The 20425-nt window shown below is 43.2% G+C and overlaps 1 protein-coding gene across 9 annotated transcripts in view; it reads left to right on the top strand.

The window, feature by feature from the left end:
• The first annotated feature begins 15180 nt into the window (after nt 1-15180).
• The window catches only part of PARP6 (poly(ADP-ribose) polymerase family member 6), a 36330-nt gene continuing 31085 nt past the window's right edge, over nt 15181-20425 (top strand). For 7 of the 9 annotated variants that reach the window (XR_013998269.1, XR_013998270.1, XM_081129829.1 and 4 more), the window contains exons 1-4: nt 15181-15443; nt 16649-16905; nt 18795-18988; nt 19623-19700. Coding sequence is in view for 7 of the 9 variants with exons in the window: in XM_081129829.1 (XP_080985955.1) it covers nt 18986-18988; nt 19623-19700 (81 nt within the window). In the remaining 2 variants the exon portion in view is untranslated. The remainder of the gene's footprint in view (nt 15444-16648; nt 16906-18794; nt 18989-19622; nt 19701-20425) is intronic. The other 2 variants (XM_081129831.1, XM_081129828.1) reach the window with 2 other exon arrangements.

Here is a 20425-nt window from a genome sequence, read left to right as displayed (position 1 = left end):
TGGTTGCTTCTGCACGCACCTCGACGAGGGCCAGGAATCCAACCTGCAACCAAGGTACATGGCCTTGGCCAGAATCGAACCTGGGACCCTTCAGTCCATGAGCTGATACTCTCACGACTGAGCCAAACTGGCTAGGGCCCTCTATCTCTTTTTCCATCATCCTGTAGTTTTCTAAGTACAGGTCTTTTACCTCCTTAGTTAAGTTTATTCCTAAGTATCTTAATTTTTTTGATGCAATGGTAAATGGGATCTTTTTTTTTTTAGTTTCTGTTTCTGAGAGTTCATTGTTGGTGTATAAAAGTGCCATTGATTTCTAGATGTTAATTTTGTATCCTGTTACATTGCATAAATCAGTAAATGTGATACATCACATAAACCATCTGAAAGACAAAAATCACATGATCATATCAATAGACACAGATAAAGCATTTGACAAAATCCAACACCCATTTCTTATAAAAACTCTCAGTAAGCAGGAATAGAGGGAACATACCTCAACATAATAAAGGCCATATATGACAAACCTATTGCCAACATCATACTCAATGGGCAAAAACTAAAAGCATTTACCCTAAGAACAGGAACAGGTGTCCACTTTCACCACTCCTTTCAACATTGTACTGGAAGTCCTAGCCACAGCAATCAGACAAGAAGAGAACATAAAAGGTATCCATATTGGAAAGGAGGAAGTAAAACTGTCATTATTTGCAGATGACATGATATTGTACATAGAAAATCCTAAAGACTCCACCAAAAAACTACTAGATTTAATAAATGAATTAGGCTTTCAGTGTTTTGTTTTGTTTTGTCTTGTTTTGTTTTAAATATATCTTTACTGATTTCAGAGAGAGGAAGGGAGAGAGAGAGAGAGAGACAGAAACATCAATGATGAGAGTCGTCATTGATCGGCTGCATCCTGCATGCCCCAGACTGGGGATTGAGCCCACAACCAGGGCATATGCCCTGACTAGGAATTGAACCCAACCTCAATGTCCTGGATCCTAGATCGAAGCCCAACTGCTGAGCCACCCCCAGCTGGGTGGCTTTCAGTGTTTTTAACAACCAAAACAGGGTAGAGGAAGAACAAAATGCCTCCCAATGGAAACAAAAGGCTCACTTGTTAGCTTTAAGTTCTAGGCCACTTCAGGGTTTACCAGGCCCCCAGGCCGCAATAGATATCAAAGGAGCAATGCTATTTCTGAGACAAGAAGGACACATAAAGAAGGAGTACACACAACTGACTCTGGCACAGCTGCCTCCAGGACCATACTCGCTCTGTAAGGAGGAGAGCCATTGGAAGAATGAGTGAGTGTCCTAGGCTCCAAAGGAAACCTAGTATCTCTAAACCAATGATGGTCAAAACACCAGAGAATTGATGGTGCCTGAGGTCGACCACCACTCCCACCGAGCATCCAGCCATCACATCAGAGTAACCTCAGGTTACCCTTGACATGGCAAGTAAGCCCCTTGTGGTTTTACTAAACAGGGGCTGCTTATTCTATGCTGACTTACTCACCTGGACCTCTTTCTCCCAAAACCTGTTTGATCTCTGGGGTAAATGGGTGTCCTCAATGCTCAATCCCTTGCTGCAACCTTGGAAATCTCACTTTTAATCATGCTTTTCTTGTAGTTCTGGGGTGCCCTATCCTCTTATTAGGGAGGGACATCTTGTCCAGTCTAGGAATTACCATAACTCTAGGAGCATTAGCCATAGAAAACAATGAACCCTCATTTTTATGCCTGATGGCCAATTTACCTTCTCACCCTGAACCAGGAATTAATTATATTCCAGAGTCTGTCCTCACCCAAGTCAACCCTGAGACTGAAATACCAGGCAGAGCAATGAATGTACCCACCATCAAGATATCCCTAAAACCAGGGACAAGATATCCCTAACAAGAGACAGTACTCTCTAAAACCTAAGGCCATAAAAGGGATAAAAACTCTCATTGACAAATATTTAAAGCATGGACTTCTCAGGCCCTGCCAATCCCTATTCATACCCCTATTCTCCTAGTACAAAAGCCAAATGGATAATACTGGTTTGTACAAGATCTAAAGGCAGTAAATGAGGCTGTGATTCTGGTACATCCTATAGTTCCAAACCCCTACACTATCTTAACTCATATCCCAGGAGAAGCCAAATATTTTACTGTATTAGATTTAGGGGTTTTTTTTTAGAAAACCATTTATTTATTTTAACACTTTATTAAATTTATTGGAGTAACAATGGTTAGTATGAACATATAGGTTTCAGGTGTGGGTTTCTATGTTACAAGATCTGTATATTGCTCTGTGTGCCAACCACCCAAAGTCATATCTTCTGCTGTCACCATATATTAAGACATCCTTCACTCCCTCCCCACTCTGGCGACCACCACACTACTGTTAGTGTGCACGAGTTTCAGTTTTATATCCCACATATGGGTGAAATCATATGGTTCTTAGCTTTTTCTGACTGACTTATTTCACTTAGCATAATATTCTCAAGGTCCATCCAAGTTTGTTGCAAATGGCAATATTTCATCCTTACCCAGGGATAGCTTTAAAGAGAGAGTGGAAAGGGGGGGAGGGGGAGAGAGAGAGAGAGAGAGACATTGATGCAAGAGAGACACATCGACTGCTTGCCTCCTGCACATGCCCTGACAGGGCCAGAGATTGAGCCTGCAACCGAAGCACGTGCCCTTGGCCAGAAACAAATCTAGGACCCTTCAGTCCAAGGGCCAATGCTTTAGCCATTGAGCTAAATCGGCTAGGGCAGTACTTCATCCTTTCTCATGGCTGAGTAGTGTTCCATTGTGTCCATGTACCACATCATCTTTATCTAGTCCTCTATTGCAGGACACTTTGGTTGGTTCCATGTCTTGGCCACCGTGAATAATGCTGCAATAAACATAGGGGTGCATGTATCTTTGCAAATTCATATTTTTGAGTTTTGGGGTATATACCCAGGAGAGGGATGGCTGGGTCATATGGTAGCTGTATTCTTAATTTTTGAGGAATCACCAGACCGCTTTCCATAGTGGTTGTACCAGTCTATATTCCCACCAGCAGTGAATGAGTGTTCTCTTGTCTCTACAACCTCTCCAACAGTTGTTATTGCTTGTCTTGTTGATAATAGCCACTCTAACGGGTGTGAAGTGGTATCTCATAGTTTTGATTTGCATTTCCCTAATTGCTAGTGAGGTCGAACATCTTTTCATATATCTATTAACTGTTCATATGTTTTTTTGGGAGAGGTGTCTGTTCAGGTTCTCTGCCCACTTTTGATTGGGTTGGTTGGTTGTTTGGTGTTGAGTTTTATGAATTCTTTATATATTTTGGAAATTAAACCTTTGTTGGAGCTACTGTTTGCAAATATCATCTCCCATCTGGTTGGGTGCCTATTTGTTTTGTCAGTTTCTTTTACTGGGCAGAAGCTTTTTAGTTTGATATAGTCCCATTCATTTATTTTTGCCTTTACTTCCCTTGCCTTTGGGGTCAAGTTCATGAAATGTTCTCTACGACCAAGGTCCATAAATTTGTTACCTATGTTTTCTTCTATGTAACTTAGTGTTTTGGGTCTTATATTTAGGTCTTTGATCCATTTTGAGTTAATTTTTGTACATGGGGACAAACTGTAATCCAGTTTCATTCTTTTGCATGTGGCTTTCCAGTTTACCCAGCACCCTTTATTGAAGAGACTGTCCTTACTCCGTTGTGTGCTTCTCGCTCCTTTGTCGAAAATTACCTGCCCATATAGATGTGGTTTTAAATCTGGGCTCTCTATTCTGTTCCACTGATCTGTGTATCTGTTTCTGTGCAAATATCATGCTGTTTTGATTATCACAGCTCTGTAGTATAATTTGAAGTCAGGGAGCATGATACCTCCAGCTTTGTTCTTTTTTCTCAGGATTGCTTTGGCTATTCAGGGTCTTTTGTGGTTCCATTAAAACCTGATGATTTCTCGTTCTATTTCTTTAAAAAATGACATTGGTATTTTGATGGGGATTGCATTAAATCTGAATATTGCCTTGGGTAATATGGCCATTTTAATTATGTTGATTCTTCCAATCCATGAACATGGGATATTTTTCCTTTTCCCTTCTTTTTCAATCTCTTTAAAAAATGCTTTGTAATTTTCAGTATATAGGTCCTTCATGCTCTTTTTTAAGTTTATTCCTGTGTATTTTATCCTTTTGATTGCAATTGCAAAAGAAATTGTTTTTTTTTATTTCTATTTCTTAAGTTTCACTGTTAGTATATACGAAAACAGTGGATTTTTGTACATTGATTTTGTACACTGCAACTTTACTGTATTTGTTTTTTTCTAATAATTTTTGGTGGAGTCTTTAGGGTTTTCAATATACAGAATCATGTCATCTGCAAAAAGTGACACTTTTACTTCTTCCTTCCCTATTTAGGAGCCTTTTATTTCTTTCTCTTGCCTTATTGCTCTGGATAGAACTTCCAGAACTATGTTGAATAAGAATGGTGAGAATGGGCATCCTTATCTTGTTCCTGATCTTAGAGGAAAAACTTTCAGTTTTTCACCATTCAGTATGATATTAGCTGAGGGTTTATCATATGTGGCCTTTATTATGTTAAGATATTTTCCTTCTATTCCTATTTTATTGAGTGTTTTAATCATAAGTCATTGTTGTATCTATCAAATGCTTTTTCTGGATCTACTGAAAAGATAATATGATTCGTATCCCTTCTTTTGTTAATGGGGTGTATTACATTGATTGATTTATGAATGTTGAACTATCCTTGTGCCCCTGGAATGAACACCACTTGATCATAATGTGTCTGTGTTAGATTTAAAGAATGCCTTTTTCTGCATCCCCCTTTATCCTGATCCCCAATACCTGTTTGCATTCAAATGGACTAACCCCCAAACTAGGAAAATTTGTCAATATATGTGGACTGTGCTTCTTCAGGGCCTTAGGGACAGTCCCCATTTGTTTGGAAATGCTTTAACCATGGAATTAAGGAAACTCCAATTGACCAATGGGACTTTCCTACAATACGTTGATGATTTATTAATTTCTAGTACTAACAAAGAGAACTCAGATAAAAATTCCATCCTGGTATTAAACTTCCTTACAGATAAAAAATACAAAGCCTTTCCCAAAAAGGCCCAAATAACCTCCCAATGGGTCCACGACCTAGGGTACCTACTCACCCCAGGAGCCTGGACCCTGTCAACCCCAAAGAAAACAGGCCATACTGGCCCTTGGAGTCCTACAAAGTAAATGACAGCTTCAAGTGTTTTTGTAAACAGAGGTGGCTTCTCTCACTTCTGGATACCAGGTTTGTGTCTGATTGCTAAACATCTATATGAGACTTTAAAGGGAGATGACAAAAGCCTATAGGCTAGACCCCTGAATGCCACAGTGCCGTCAAGGAGTTAAAAGTCAAACTAAGCAGTGCACCCACCTAGGGCTGCCAAGTTTAGAAAACTGTTTACCTTATATACAGCAGAAAGACAAGGAATAGCACTTGGCATATGCACCCAGAAGTTGTGTCTAACTCCAAGACCAGTAGTTTACTTTTCAAAACAACTAGACCCTATAGCAGCCGGCTGGCCACATTGTTTACCAGCCATAGCAGCCACTGCTCTCCCAGTAGGAGAGGCCAATAAACTTACCTCAGGGCAGTCACTAAAGCTAAAAAAAAACTCCCCATCAAGCTGTGTTAGAAATAAAGGGACAGGAGTGGCTCACAGGGGAAGGCTAAGTAAATATCAGGCGCTCTTCCTTGACTCTCCTGAATTAACCCTAAAGGTCTGCCAAATTCTCAATCCTGCCACTCTCCTACCAATAAACAAAGAAATACAGGTCACACACCAATGCATAGAAACTACTGAACAAGTGTATTCAAGCAGGCCTGACCTAAAAGATAAGCCTTTACCTAACCTTGAAGCAAAATGGTTTATGGATGGCAGTAGTTATACACAAAATGGGGTCCAAAAGGCAGGCTATGTTATTGTCAGTCTTCAGGAAACAACAGAGGCAAAAACCTTTGCCTCCTAATTCCTCAGCCCTAAAAGCTGAACTTGTAGCACTCACTAGTGCCTTACAACTAGGGGAAAACCTCTGGGTTAATATCTACACTGACTCAAAGTATGGGTTTCTAATATTACATGCCCATGCTGCTTTTTGGAAGAAAAGAGGACCTTTAAGAGTTAAAAACTTCATAAAACACCATAAAGAAATTTTAGAACCCCTGGCAGTTGTAACTCCCCCAGAAAGTGGCAGTAATACACTAATGGGGGAACACAGACATAATTAAACACAATACACTGGCAGACCTGGCCACTAAGATGGCAGCCAGGTTTTCAATGGCCCTAGAGGCAGCTCTATTCCCCAACCTCCCTCAGCCCCCAGAAGGACCCTCCTACAGCACAGAGGAGGTCTCTTGGGCCTTAGTGAATGGGTTCTATAGAGACTCTACAGGCTGGACGTTAAAGGATAATGAACTTTTATTACCTCAAAGCTTAAAATGGAAATATATCAAAATGCTCCATGATGACATCCATATGGGGAGGGATACTCCTGCCACCCTTGTCTCCCAGCTGTCTGTGACATAAGGGTTTCATAAAACTATAAAAGAAGTGACCCGAGTGTGTGTACTCTGCTCCAAAAATAACCCCCAGAGTCACCTCCCCCCCTCTTAATGCCAATACAACACAGGGGCACATACCCTGGAAAGGACTGGCAAATTGATTTCACTCAGATGTCCCCTAAAGCTGGATTTAAATATTTACTAGTATTTGTAGACACTTTTTGTTGTATGGGTTGAGGCCTTTCCTACCCGAACAGAAAAAGCTAGTGATGTAGCCAAGTACTTACTAAAAGAAATCTTACCTATAAGATTATAGAGAGACAATGGACAATCTGTAGCCAAAATTACACAACAGCTGGCTCAAGCTTTAGGAATCAGCTATCACTTACACTCATCATAGAGACCTCAATCTTTGGGTAAGGTAGAAAAAGCTAATCAAACCCTAAAAAGGAGTCTTGCCAAGCTATGCCAAGAAACCTCAGAGTGTCTATGATACCCACAGGTCTCATGAGAATGAGAGCTGCATCTAAAGAAAAGTTACAAGTAGGCCCCTTTGAACTCACCTATGGTAGACCCGTTCTCAGATCTGACCCACTAATAGCTAATAGATGAGGAAACTCTCCAGCTGTTGTCTTACACCATTAATCTAGGACAAGTACAAAAAACATTACAGGAATATGGAAACAAAATTCTACCTGCCCCCAATAAGGACTACCAAAACAAACAAGTAAAGCCAGGAGACACTGTCTATTTAAAAACCTGGAAGGACAACTGTTGAATTCCAGCTACAACACAGATGGAAGGGCCCACATCAGGTCCTACTAAGCAGCCCAACTGCAGTAAAGCTCTCAGGAATAGCCAGTTGGGTTCACTTATCTCTAATTAAATCTGTTGCTTATGAGTTCCCACAGGAACCATAATCTGAGACTTACTCTTGTGAATCCAGTGAGGACCTTAAGCTACATTTCAAGAAACAAAAACCTGATCCTGGCTGGGTAGCTCAGTTGGTTCAAGCATTGTCCCAATAGACCAAGGTTCCAGGTTCAACCCCCAATCAGGGCACACACAAGAATCAACCAATGGATGAATTAATAAGTGGAACAACAAATCAATCAATCAATCAACCAATCTCTCTCTCTCAAAATCAATAAAATTTTTTTAAAAAAATGAAACAAAAACCTGTCCTGACCAAGTGGCTCAGTTGGTTGGAGCATCATCCTATACACCAAAAGGCTATGGGTTCAATTTCTGGTCAGGGCACATATCTAGGTTGTGGGCTTGGTCACTGGTTGGGGCGTGTACAAAAGGCAACCAATCAATTTTTCTCTCTCCCCTCCCCCTTTCTCTCTCTCTCTCAAAGCAATAAACATCCTTGGTGAGGATAAAAGAAAAAGAAACAATAACTGGTCACAGATAAGTAATATGGTGACTGGGCTTTAATATAATTGTCTTTCTCATATTTCCTACTAGCCTGTCAATACGCTCAGCTTCCTCTTCCAGGAAAATACTTTTTCTGTCCCTGTTGGATTGAATCCTTATCAGATAAAGTCCTAGGTCCTCTACTCCGCTCAAATTATTCAAATTCTAACCAACCATGTATATCTTTCTTATTTTCATGACCCTACTGTACCCAGGATCCCTACAAGGAGAATGGGAGAACAATATAGTAATAAACTTTTTTAATATAATTGCTACTAGAAATCAACTTTCCAATTGCTGGATCTGCCATAGCTGGTTGCAACAGTCCTCCCACCTCAATTTCAACCTACAGTTTTCAACTTGAATCTAACTATTACCAAGGTCCTCCAAGGATTTCAAAAAGGCCAGTCCTTTTTTAGTAAACCTCCCTCCAGTTCCCAGTGGCTTTCCTTGCATCAACCTCTCCCTAGTCATTAGTCAGACTAATAACTGGTCAGTAAGATGCTCTTATGCAAGACCCTTAAAGAACCCTGTTGTCATTGTGTTACGTCCAACAAATGTATCAATAAGCCTGGACTAGATGATTCTGTCCCACCTCCAATATATCCAAAGACTTTTTCGAACAGAGTTTTCTGTATCCCTAATTTGACACACTAGTGTCCACTAGTCCACACAAGCCAACCAGGTATCTGGGAAACTAATTCTCAAAATGACCCCCAGAATACCTGCAGCTATTGGCAAGGAGAAACTAATACTAACTGGAAACTCCTTTACCAGATCCCCACAGCACACAGAGCCCCCACAGGGCCAAAGGACCCACTCCTAAAAGGGGATCCCTTTCCCCTGATTGCAAGGGAGACCCTATGAGCCTGGTTTTCAACAACGTATCCCCAGCAAGCGTCCACCCCTCATGGATACCTCTTCCTTTGTGGACTCCCCCAAAATAGCCTACATTATGATGGCAGACCTTATACCAAGTTCTATCAGCCTTAGCTGCTCTAGCTTATCCATGTGTCGACAACACATAATTTCAAGGCCAGTGCACCTTAGGTTTTCTTGGCCCTTGAGGGATTTCTGTCACTGTTCATAATGCCACTCATCCTCAAAATAAAAGGGCCATTGGTCTCATTGTAGCTGGAACAGGGGCAGTCATCAGCCTAGCAGCCCCATGGTGAGAATTTGCCTATCATGAAGCCATCTTAAGAAATTTAACAGACAGTATAACTGCCCTAGAAAGAAGTACTGGCGATGCCCTCAAAAACTTACAATGGTCTCTAGTTTCTCTTGCTAATGTTGTGCTAGACAACAGATTAGCCCTCAATTACCTACTGGCAGCAGAGGGAAGGTATGCGCAGTCATGAACACAACCTACTGCACTTACACTAACTCTTCAAATCAAGTAGAGGAAGACATTTAAAAAAACCAAAAACCTATGACCAGGCCACCTGGCTTCATAACTTTGGAAAGGGGAACCCTTCTACCAGCTCAATCTGGGATTCTGTAAAGTCTGCTCTCCCCTTCATTACCTGGTTTTTACCCCTCCTTGGACCTCTAGTAGTTATAGTTCTCCTCCTCATCTTTGGACCATGTCTTTTCAACCTTCTTGTCAAATTTGTCACCTCTGAAATACAACAATTCCAAGATGATGATGCTTCAGGGATTCTAGCCCATCCCTACTTTAGAAGAATCAGCTAACAGCCTCTCTGTTTCAGTCTCAGACTCCATTCCTTTGTACCCCTTAGATCAGGCAGGTAGAGACTTCCATACCCTATGCAGGGAGGAACCATGACTCTTGTGAGCAAGAAGCAGTTACTGAAGACAGGCCCTCTTCCCTCATCACCCCTAAAAGACTTCAGGGATGAAAGTCTCTGAGGGGAAAATGAGGCAGGTTAGTAAGAAGCTAGGAAAATTCCTTGACAAGTAAAATGGGGAGACTGAGACAGGTAGCTGAACAAAACAAACTGGTGGAGCAATTTACAGCCAGATAATATGTCATAGGTCTTATCTTTGCTAATCAAGGACACTTAGGATCAAATGATTTACACATTCCTGACTGTGCCAGGGCAGACCCACCTCGGTCCCAGTCCCTCTTCAGTGACATTCTTTGAAGATAAAACTGACCAGAGAATGACCCTGACCCCTCTTTACACTCATTTTGATGAATCAGCATATTGAAGGGCACACCTGGGAAGCTGGTGAATACTCTGTTGAGATCCTCCCAAGACCTATCCTAAAATTCCCACTTTTAGAAAATAGATAAAACCCCCCAAGATAAAAGAAGCCACCAAGCACTCTCTCTAGACTCTAGAGTCTAGAGCGTGCCTGCATCCCCCTTTTCCTCCGGTGAACTTTTGTTCTCTTTCTTCTAAGCTCTAAGGGTCCCGACAAAGCTTGCAAGCAGGGGAGCAGCAGGCAGTGGAAGCTCATCCTGGACTAACTCCCTGAACCTGTTTCTAAGGACCCTTCTTTTGTTTAACTTTTCAGTGAGCTGAAAAACAGTTCTGCCTATGCTTACTCCTGTCGCTGTGAACTTGCCTCTTCTATCTTAAGCTGTTCTTTTGTTTCACTGTCCCCAGCTTTAATAAGTATGCTCCTCAAATCACCTGGACTCAAACTGAAATCTTTCCTGCTTAAAGTCAATAACCTACACATTCCATACCATGCCGGGGCAGACTCCCCTTGGTCCTTGTCCCTTTCCAGTGACAGGGTTACACCCCTAACCCCAGTGTTGTTCAAGGGCCAACCATATTAGTTTGAGCCATATAAAATTGCAGGTATTTGACTCTATATCCTACAAAATGGCACTTTTATATGGTTCAACCATCTCATTTCATCCTCACCACAGGAGCCCCATTAAATATACCTATTTAATTGTTCCCACTTTACAGATGAGAAAACTAAGACTCAGAAATCAGGCTGAACAGTCAATGAGTACTGAAACCAAACTTTGAACCCTGTTAATTCTTCCTTTTGAAAACTTTATAAGAATTTATTTGAACCAAGATTTTTTTTTTAAGAGTTTTTTGTGTGTGTTTTTTTAAAAATATATCTTTATTGATTTCAGAGAGAGGAAAGGAAAGGGAGAGAGAGAGATAGAAACATCAGTGATGAGAGAGTCATTGATCGGCTGCAGCCCGCAACCCGGGCATGTGCCCTGACCGGGAATCAAACCCTGATCGCCTGGATCCTAGGTCGACACTTAACCACTGAGCCAAGCCCAGCCGGGCATATTTGAGCCAAGATTTTGAGGACACTCTTGGAAGCAAGTTTTCAACAGATTGAAAAAATGCTCTGGGAATGGCAGTTTTACAGCTTATTTTATACATTTGGAATCAAGGGAGAAAACATAAAGAAGGTTACATTAAATCTACTGGTGATAGATTAGGGAGGTGGGAGAAAGCAAAATGGGGAAATGTCTAGGGTTGGATAAAAAGTAAAATGGATCTGGCCGGCCGTGGCTCAGTGGTTGAGCGTCGACTAGGATCCAGGCGATCAGGGTTCGATTCCCGGTCGGGGCACATGCCCGGGTTGCGGGCTGCAGCAGATCAATGACTCTCTCATCATTGATGTTTCTATCTCTCTCTCCCTCTCCTTTCCTCTCTCTGAAATCAATAAAAGATATATTTTTTTTAAAAAAGTAAAATGGAGAGACATATACTTGTTTACAGAGGTGGGTATAGTATAGTTAACATTTAACAATATAGTGAATCATTCAGAACCATCTGAAATCTGGTGAATGGAAGTCCTACAACTAGGGAATTAAAGAAGCCACATCAGACTGATAGGAGGGGTGGAGATGCTGAATGAGCTGGTCCCACACCCACATGTGGCAGATAAAAATTTGGAGGGATATCTTGGCTGCAGAGGTCCCCCCTAAGGAGCGATGGGTCCCAGTCCCATACCCCACCCCCTAGCCCAGGGTTCCAGTGCCAGGAAGAGAAGTCCCATAACTTCTGGCTGCAAAACCAGTGGGAATTGAGGATGAGGAAGACAGAGGGCTGCTGAAGTCCCAGGCAGTTCCTCTTAAAGGGCCCACACACAGACTTACTTGGACTCCCTCCTTCCCTCTGAGCTCCATTGCTGGGGCAACAGCTCAAAAGGAACCAAGGACAAAAGGGGAGAAACTGAGTTGTCTTTCATCAGGCTAAGAGCTGGGGGGCAGTTTTCTCTCAGACAGAAGTGCTGGCAGAGTTCATTGTTCCTTTGATGAGCCCTCCCCTACACAGAGTTGGCAGGCAGGTGCCAACCATATCTGAGACTCCATCAACTGGGCTAATCCTATTTGCCTTGCCTTGGTGACTCCCTAAGCCTCCACCCCATCCAACTTTTGGGCCCAGCCAAGCTATTTCCAGTGGCTTTTCTATGTGAATGGCTTATCTTGGCTCACGCTTCAGATTTTCCTAAAATCTCTTAAATGAGCAGCATCCGTGTCCCCTGTACCTCTCACTAAGTTGGTTCACAGCTTGGCCTCACCTGGGTACCTTGAAGCCTGGCAAAGTAGCAGCTATCGGCAGATTGCTTTGTAGGCCATGCTGGGTGGCCCCAGACAGAACACAGGCAGCAGCTGACCTTGACCTTGGCCTGCACTTCCTAGGAGGCCCCAGAGCCAACACATCCAGTGGACAACTTCAGATCACATTGAAGCACCACCACCCAACCACCTTCACAAGTGCCACACTTAAGGGGCAGACTCAGCAGGTACCAGAACCCTGCTGAAGTAAGTCCTGCTCTGTAGGGTGGGCCCCCAGCAAAGCTAATATTCTACGGTGGTTGGAGGTCAGTGGTTGGTGGTCACAGCCAGTCCTTGAGCTGATCAACCCAGGGGTAAATCTCTCCCATTCACATGCCAACAGCAATCAAGGCTCAACTACAAGAGCAGGGTGTGCACAGCTCACATAGGAGTCACACTTTGAGTGCCCAGCTTGGGTGATCAGGGAGGCTGTGCCACTGGACCCTACAGAACACCCACTATATTAGGTCACTCTACCAAGCCTGGGAGATGTAGCAGCTCTACCTAATACACAAAAACAAACATAGGGAGGCTTCCAAAATGAGGAGACAAAGAATCATGTCCCATATGAAAGAATAGACCAAAACTTTAGAAAAAGAACTAAACAAAATGGAGACAAACAGTCTACTAGATGCAGAGTTTAAAACACTGGTTAAAGGATGCTCAATGAATTTAGTGAGAACATAAACAGCATAAAAAGGACCAGCCAGAAATGAAAAATAATTTACAGGGACTCAACATTAGAGTAGATGAGCCCTGGCTGGGTAGTTCAGTTGGTTGGAGCATCATCACAATATTCCAAGGTTGTGGGTTTGATCCCCAGTCAGGGCACATACAAGAATCAAGCAATGAATGCATATATATATGGAATAACAAGTCAATGTCTCTCTCTCTCTTAAATCAATAAATATAAATTAAATAAATATATCTTTTTAAAAGAGTACAGTAGATGAAGATGAGAATCAAATCTGCAATTTGGAATATAAGGAGGAAGCAAAAAACACCCAATCAGAAGAGCAAAAAAACGAATCCAAAAAAAATAGGATAGTATTAGGAGCCTCTGGGACAACTTTAGGCATACCATAATTCACATCATGGGGGGTGCCAAAAGAAGAGAGAGCAAGAAATTAAAAATCTATTTGAAAAAGTAATGACAGAAAACTTCCCTAACTCGGTGAAAGAAACAGACATACAAGTCCAGGAAGCACTGAGAGTCCCAAACAAGATAAGCCCAAAGAGGCCCAGACCAGGACACATCATAACTAAAATGCAAAAGGTTAAAGACAAACAGAGGGTCTTAAAAGCAGCAAGGAAAAAGCAATTACTTACCTACAAAGGAGCTCCCATAAGACTGTCAGCTGATTTCTCAACAGAAACTTTGCAGGCCAGAAGGGAGTGGCAAGAAATATTCAAAGTGATGAAAAGCAAGGACCTACAACCAAGATTACTCCATTCTGCAAAGCTATCATTTAGAATCAAAGGTCAGATAAAGAGCTTCCCAGACAAGAAAAAGCTAAAGGAGTTCATCACCACCAAACCAGTATTATATGAAATGTTAAAGGGGCTTCTTTAAAAAGGAAAAAAAAGATAAAAAACATGAACAGTAAAATGGCAATAAATACATATCTACCAACAGTTGAATCTGAAAAGCAAACATAAACAAACAAGCAAAACAGAAACAGACTCATAGGTACAGGGAACATTTTGACGGTTCCTGGATGGGTGAAAAGGTAAAGGGATTAAGAAGTACAAATTGGTGGTTACAGAATAGTCACGGGGATGTAAAATATAGCACAGGGAATATAGTCAACAATACTGTAATAACTGTGTATGGTGTCAGAAGGGTGCGAGATTTATCAAGATGATCACTTAGTAAGTTATGTACTGTCTAATCACTAGGTTATACACCTGAAACAAATATAATATTGTATGTCACCTGTAAGTGAAAAATTTTTAAAAAGATTAAAAAAAAACATTTACAGTGAATAGTGATAGTTTGCAAGCAACGAGATAACGAGAGATCTCATGGTCTCCTGTTCCATTCGTCTTGTGCTCTGGTGTCAATGGTTGTGCCTCTGAGGGGGTTCTGGAAAAGAAAATTACACTGACAATTCTAGGGTATGTTATCCTAGATGCATAAAAACAATGGGCAGGGCTCACTTAAGGTAAAACTTGACCTGCCATGACATGCCGTTAGGAGTTCAAGATCAGACCATCCTGTGTGGTGCCTTTGCGGTCATTGAGTATGCCGGGCCGCCAAGTAGGCCCCTGAACTTGCCGGGTCTACTATGTCACCCGTTTTCTTCATAACTCCTCTGTCTGTATACAAGGTTGGAGTGCTTCCCAGTACACCGCAGCTGCCAGGGGAGTAAATGTATTAAAGAATTAAATAATCCCTAGGTGTCTGACTTCCACTGCAAAACAGAGATTCTTGGAATCAGCAGGGCCTCTGGAGGCCCTTCTCAGTCTCCATCAGACGGCCTTTGAACGCCCAGAGGCAGCGGCGGATTGCCTTCCCTGTTCATTCCTCCCAGCCACAGGGGGCGCCAAATGCCAACGTCTCTTTTGGAGGGCCCTCCACGCACCCTCGGAGCCCCTCTTGTTTCTCCACGCACCCGCCCTTATTTACGCCGCAGCCCTCCCACTCCGCGTAGCACCCCCTGCCCCACCACCCACCCAACCCGCCAGCACCGCGCAGGCTCAGTGAGCTCGGCGTCCTGAGCAGCGGCGCGCTCCGGGCCAGGCGGCGTGGTGGTTGGGCCCGAGCGGGCCATGTGGCCACGGTATCGCCGCGTCCGCATGCGCAGAGTGGCTCAGCGCGCCCGTGACGGAACCACGGGGCGTGGGGAAGCGCGACCTCGCCCGCCAGTCCCGGCCCCCGCCCCTTGCTCTGCCGCTCCGCCCCCGCTGGGCGTCCCGGGCCGCTTGTCCCCTCAGCGGCGGCCGCGCGCGGCCCGGGGTCGCCGTGAGTACTCGCGAGGCCGGCCTGTGAAGCGGCTGCCCGGGGAGGGGTGGGGCGGGGCGGCCAGGCCGCTCGAAGGGTGCGGGGCCCGCTCCGCCGGCCGGGGTGGGTGAAGTGACGGGCTTGAACGGGTGGCTCTGAGGGGCTCTCCTAGGCTTGACAGGCTTCCCTCAAGGCCGGGCGGCGGGCGACACCGATCGGGCACAGAGTTTCTTTCCTGGGAAGCAGGTGTTAGGTGTCCTTGGGGTTTCCGGAGGAGACCAGAGACTCCCCCAAGGGAGGCCTCCGGGCCTGTCCTGGAAGCGCAGTGGCAGCTAGTGTTTGGGGGCAGACCCCGTTTTCTCCCTCCACGGGGTGCCCGAGATAGCGCTGGTCTGTGGGAACGGCCCTCTGTGGGTTCTCCCCCGCACTCTTTGTTCAGTGGCCTCGTCTTTCTGAGAAAGGAACACTCGATATGGAGCACATTAACCTTTCCCAAGACCACAAAGCTGGGAGTCAAACCCAGATTTTAAACGCTGAGATCTTTGACTAGATGTAAAGTTGTCACACCGAAAAACCCGCATGGAAAGACCTTTGTGATCCAGACTTGAGGCATACTTAACGTTTGGTCTGTTCCCATGAAAATTCATCAAGTGTTCTATGTTAGCTACCGCCATCCAAAAACAAACTAAACTCTGAGCTGAACAACACCCTTTTCTGGGCACTGTTCACACAATCTGTATTTGGCCCAGCTTCTTTTGAAAGGGTCCCTCCTTTACCTCATTTAGATAAATCAGGTCTTTCTTGCTTAATTCATTATGAACTCCTTAAACTAGTTAAAACCACATCAGGAGAAGACTGGATGTAATTAAGACCTGTCAAATATGCTTAAGTTCCAGTTCCTCTATTCTCCTGAGCAAGTAGTTTCACCTCCCTACACCTTGGTATTCTATGTATAACATGAAAGCTTTGAAATAGGTCATCTTTCAGGTTTATTCCTCATGAAAAATGTCTGTGATTCTGTGAATTTCATGACTCACCCCTCCCATTTTCCCATTCTTCACCTTTTAAACCCATTCTCCATCTCTTGAGAGGAATGGGCATTGATAGTAGAAAGTGGAGAGTACCTTTCATTAAAACAGCCTGGTTTGGAAAAGATGGTAGACTCTGAATTGTTTCTTCCCTGGACGAGAAAAATTCTAACTACCTTTTCCTCCTTGTGTTAACAGCAGAAACCAAGTAACAACAGCGCTTGGAGAGAGGCTGTTTCTTGACTTCTACAGTGACAAAGACTTGGAGAAAGTTAATGCTCCTGGCCCACTCTGCTGTCATCCTACCACCCAGCCCAAGACAGCCTAGGCTGGACATTAGTGCCTCCTCCTTTGTTCCTCTCTGATCATCCAGATTAGCACCTGACTGTTTATTTTCAAATCTCACAAACCCAGCCCCCAGATCTTCATATTCTGGTTTTCAGCTGCTTTTAAAGGTGAATGGAGTCTTGCTTTTTAAAATCATTTTTGTATGATTTTGTTTATATGTAGGTACATTTAGGTGCTGGTATGTATTTGCCCTTTGGCTTAAGTATCAGCAGATGATTGATTGACTGACTCATTCATTCATTCATTCATTTAATAAATATGTGTCGAGAGACTGGCAATAGAGGCAGTGAAAACAGTCAAAGCCTATGCCACCATAGACCTTACTTTGTGGTGGGAGATAAACACAATAAAAAACGTTTTGTATGTCAGAGCATGATAAGTACTGTGGAACAAAATAATGCAGGGAAGGGGGATAGAGCGTGCTAGTATGTATGTGCTGGGGTTTTGCTATTTTACATAGGATCCAAGGTGACCTTAGAGCAGATACCTGAAAGAGTGAAGGAGCAAGTCATGTGGATATATGGGTGAAAAGCTTTCCAAGAAGTGGGAACAGCAGGGTCAAAGGCCCTTTGGGGGGAATATGCTTCATATGTTTGAAGAATAACAAGGAGGCAGTTGTGGAGTCTTGGGTAATCTCTTATTCACATTTAGAGTTGACTTTTTAGGGAGAGCCCCTGCAAGAGTCCATGAATAACCTGATTTTTTAAAAACTTTTTATTATGAAATTTTCCAATTATACACAAAAGCTGAGAGTACAAGAAACCCTCATGTACCCATCACCTAGCTTCATCCATAATTGGCATTTTGCCATATTTATTTCATCTATCCCTCTCATTTTAGTGCTGGAGTAGTATTTTAAAGATCTCAAATAGGTGCCCGGCCGGGCGTGGCTCAGCGGTTGAGCATCGACCTAGGATCCAGGCGATCAGGGTTCGATTCCCGGTCAGGGCACATGCCCGGGTTGCGGGCTGCAGCCGATCAATGACTCTCATCATTGATATTTCTATCTCTCTATCCCTCTCCTTTCCTCTCTCTGAAATCAATAAAGATATATTAAAAAAAAAACTCAAATAGGTGATTTAAACTCTAAGAACTTCACTTGCAGTTTCCTTTTGCATATTGTTTAATTCAGTAGATTTCAGTAGGGGTCCTTGAAATTGCATTTTTAATAAGTTCCTTGATGGTACTGATGCTACAGATCCACAAAGCCCACTCAAAAACCACTGATTTAGAAACCTAAGATTCAACAGAGCCGTATTAGAGACCAAGAAGCCCTGTGTTTAAGGTTGGTGTGGGTGAGACTGAGATATATGCAGAGCCAGGAAGGCCTAGAACAGTGGTTCTCACTTTTTTGAAAGGGCTAGGAGTTCATGTTTTTCTGAGCATTTATTGGGATCATTATTGCATTTTTGTTCAGGGAATAAGTTCCAAGATGAGTGCAGGGCATTATTTTGGCCATAACAGCTCAGACTGTGTCTACCAGAGGGTGTTCAGTGTTGTTGAGGACTTTAAATTAGCTAAGATTATCATATAAAGGCTTCTAGTGATACTGATGTTTAATAAGCGATGGAGACTTGACTTGGAGAAGTAATTAGGGGTAAAAACTCCTCAAAGAATCTGATTCTGATGGGAGTTGGTACTATGAAAAATGTTCCAAATGAACTGATGTGATAGAATAGCGTAAGCATCTGGTCTTGCCACTATCACTTTTGGCTTCAAGGTTGGTACAGCATCATGAACTAGAGGAGGGACTTGCTCCAGTCCCAACTCTCCAGCATAAATGGAACAGTAATGTCTTATGTTTCTGAAGGGCTTTCAGAGTTCATTATCTTTAAAGAACTGTGTGTACAAGTATGTGCACATGAATGGAAGTATGTTTCTTTATGCACAAGTGTCTATACACATGTATAATAAAAGTATATTCATAAATGTGTGCCTGTGTATACACACCAGCTTTCATGTGGTGATAAAACCAATTGTTGTCTACTTTCTACAGGACAGTGACTTGTTACCACCACCACAGCAGAGCCTGCCATCCCCAGCAGATCTCCAGTCAGCCCCAGACATCACCCCCTCCTTTGTCTCCCTTTTGGCCTCCTAAATGCCCATCTCGTTGGCCTGGGTTCAGCTGGTGGTATGGAGGGGTACTGCCTAGCACTCAAGGAGTGTGTGTGACCTATTGACCCAATGGTGAGGACTGACTGCCCACCTCTGCAACTGAGCATCCAGGGGGTAGATGGGACAAAGTGCAGACCTCATCTTTTCCTGGTGTTTCCCCTCCCACCCTTTTGGAAGGTAGAGGGGCTCTTTGAAGTTAAAGGAAGCAGAAGAGGCATGGAAACAATATTATTTGATCTGTGTATAGGTGGATTTTCTTTGGAAGGAAAGGGAAAGAAAGGGAGAGATGAGACAAGAGTTTAGGTATGCTTTGGAACTGCATTGGGTTCCCTAGATGATTCTAGAGGCTAGCTTATACTAGAACCTAGATATACCTAGGAACCAACCTTGACATTGAATTCTTCATCCTCTTGCCTTCTGGCTACCAGACCCTTACTCATACCTGACACTTAAGAAGGCCAAAATTCTCTACTGTTTTTTTCCATCCTACCAACAGAGCTAGGCCATGGATATGGCCAGATTCAGGAAGAGCCTCAGATGCTCCCAAAGGATGAGGTGAAGGGAATAAAGAAATTAGGGACTCAATTATGCTATCCCAAGGGACCTCCCATTCCTTGTGGGGATCTGTTTCCCCACCCTGTCACCTCACTCCATTCCATGGGGTAATGGATCAACAAAGGGTCCTACGCTTATTTCTCATTACTAGGACATCAAAGGCCAGTTTTGGAATGATGATGATTCGGAGGGAGATAATGAATCAGAGGAATTTCTCTATGGAGTTCAGGTGAGATTTCAGCCTCTAAGATACATGTTGGATGGTAAAAATGTGGTTCTCTGGAGTAAAAGAGATGATTCTGGACCAGAGATACAATGTTGGTGTGGTTTGAGCATTATCTTGTCAGAGCTGATATATCCTTGCTCTTGTCTGGGACTCATACCTTTCCTAGAATAAACTATCTCCTCTCTACGTGGAGGCTACCCACATGTTGTTTGTTTGTTTGTTTGTTTTGTTAATCCTCACCTGAGGATATTTTTTCCATTGATTTTTAGAGAGTGGAAGGGGGGGGAAGAAACGATCGGTTTCGTCCCATACATGCCCCAACTGGGGATCAAACCTGCAACCCAGGTTCGTGCCCTTGACCTGGATTGAACCAGCTACCCTTTGGTGCAAGGGTCAATGCTCTAACCACTGGGCAACACCAGCCAGGACTACCCTTATGTTCTTATTTGGAAATAATTATTTTCTGACTCTTCCCTCACTAGCCAGTGGATCATTTCAATCATTACTGTAAAATTTTGTTAAGAATTACCCTGCCAGGTAGCTCAATTGGTTGGAGCATTGTCCCTGTGCACTGAAAGGTTGTGGGTTTAATTTTCCATCAGGGCACATGCCTAGATTGCATGTTTGATCCCCGTACAAGAGGCAGCCAATCAATGTTTCTCTTTCACATTGATGTTTCTCTCTCTCTCTCTCAAAAAAAAAAAAAAAAAATCAATAAAAATATGTCC

The sequence above is a fragment of the Miniopterus schreibersii genome (assembly GCF_964146895.1).
Source record: "Miniopterus schreibersii genome assembly, chromosome: 1".
Taxonomy (NCBI): Eukaryota; Metazoa; Chordata; class Mammalia; order Chiroptera; family Miniopteridae; genus Miniopterus; species Miniopterus schreibersii.
This window is presented reverse-complemented; position numbering and strand designations above follow the sequence as displayed.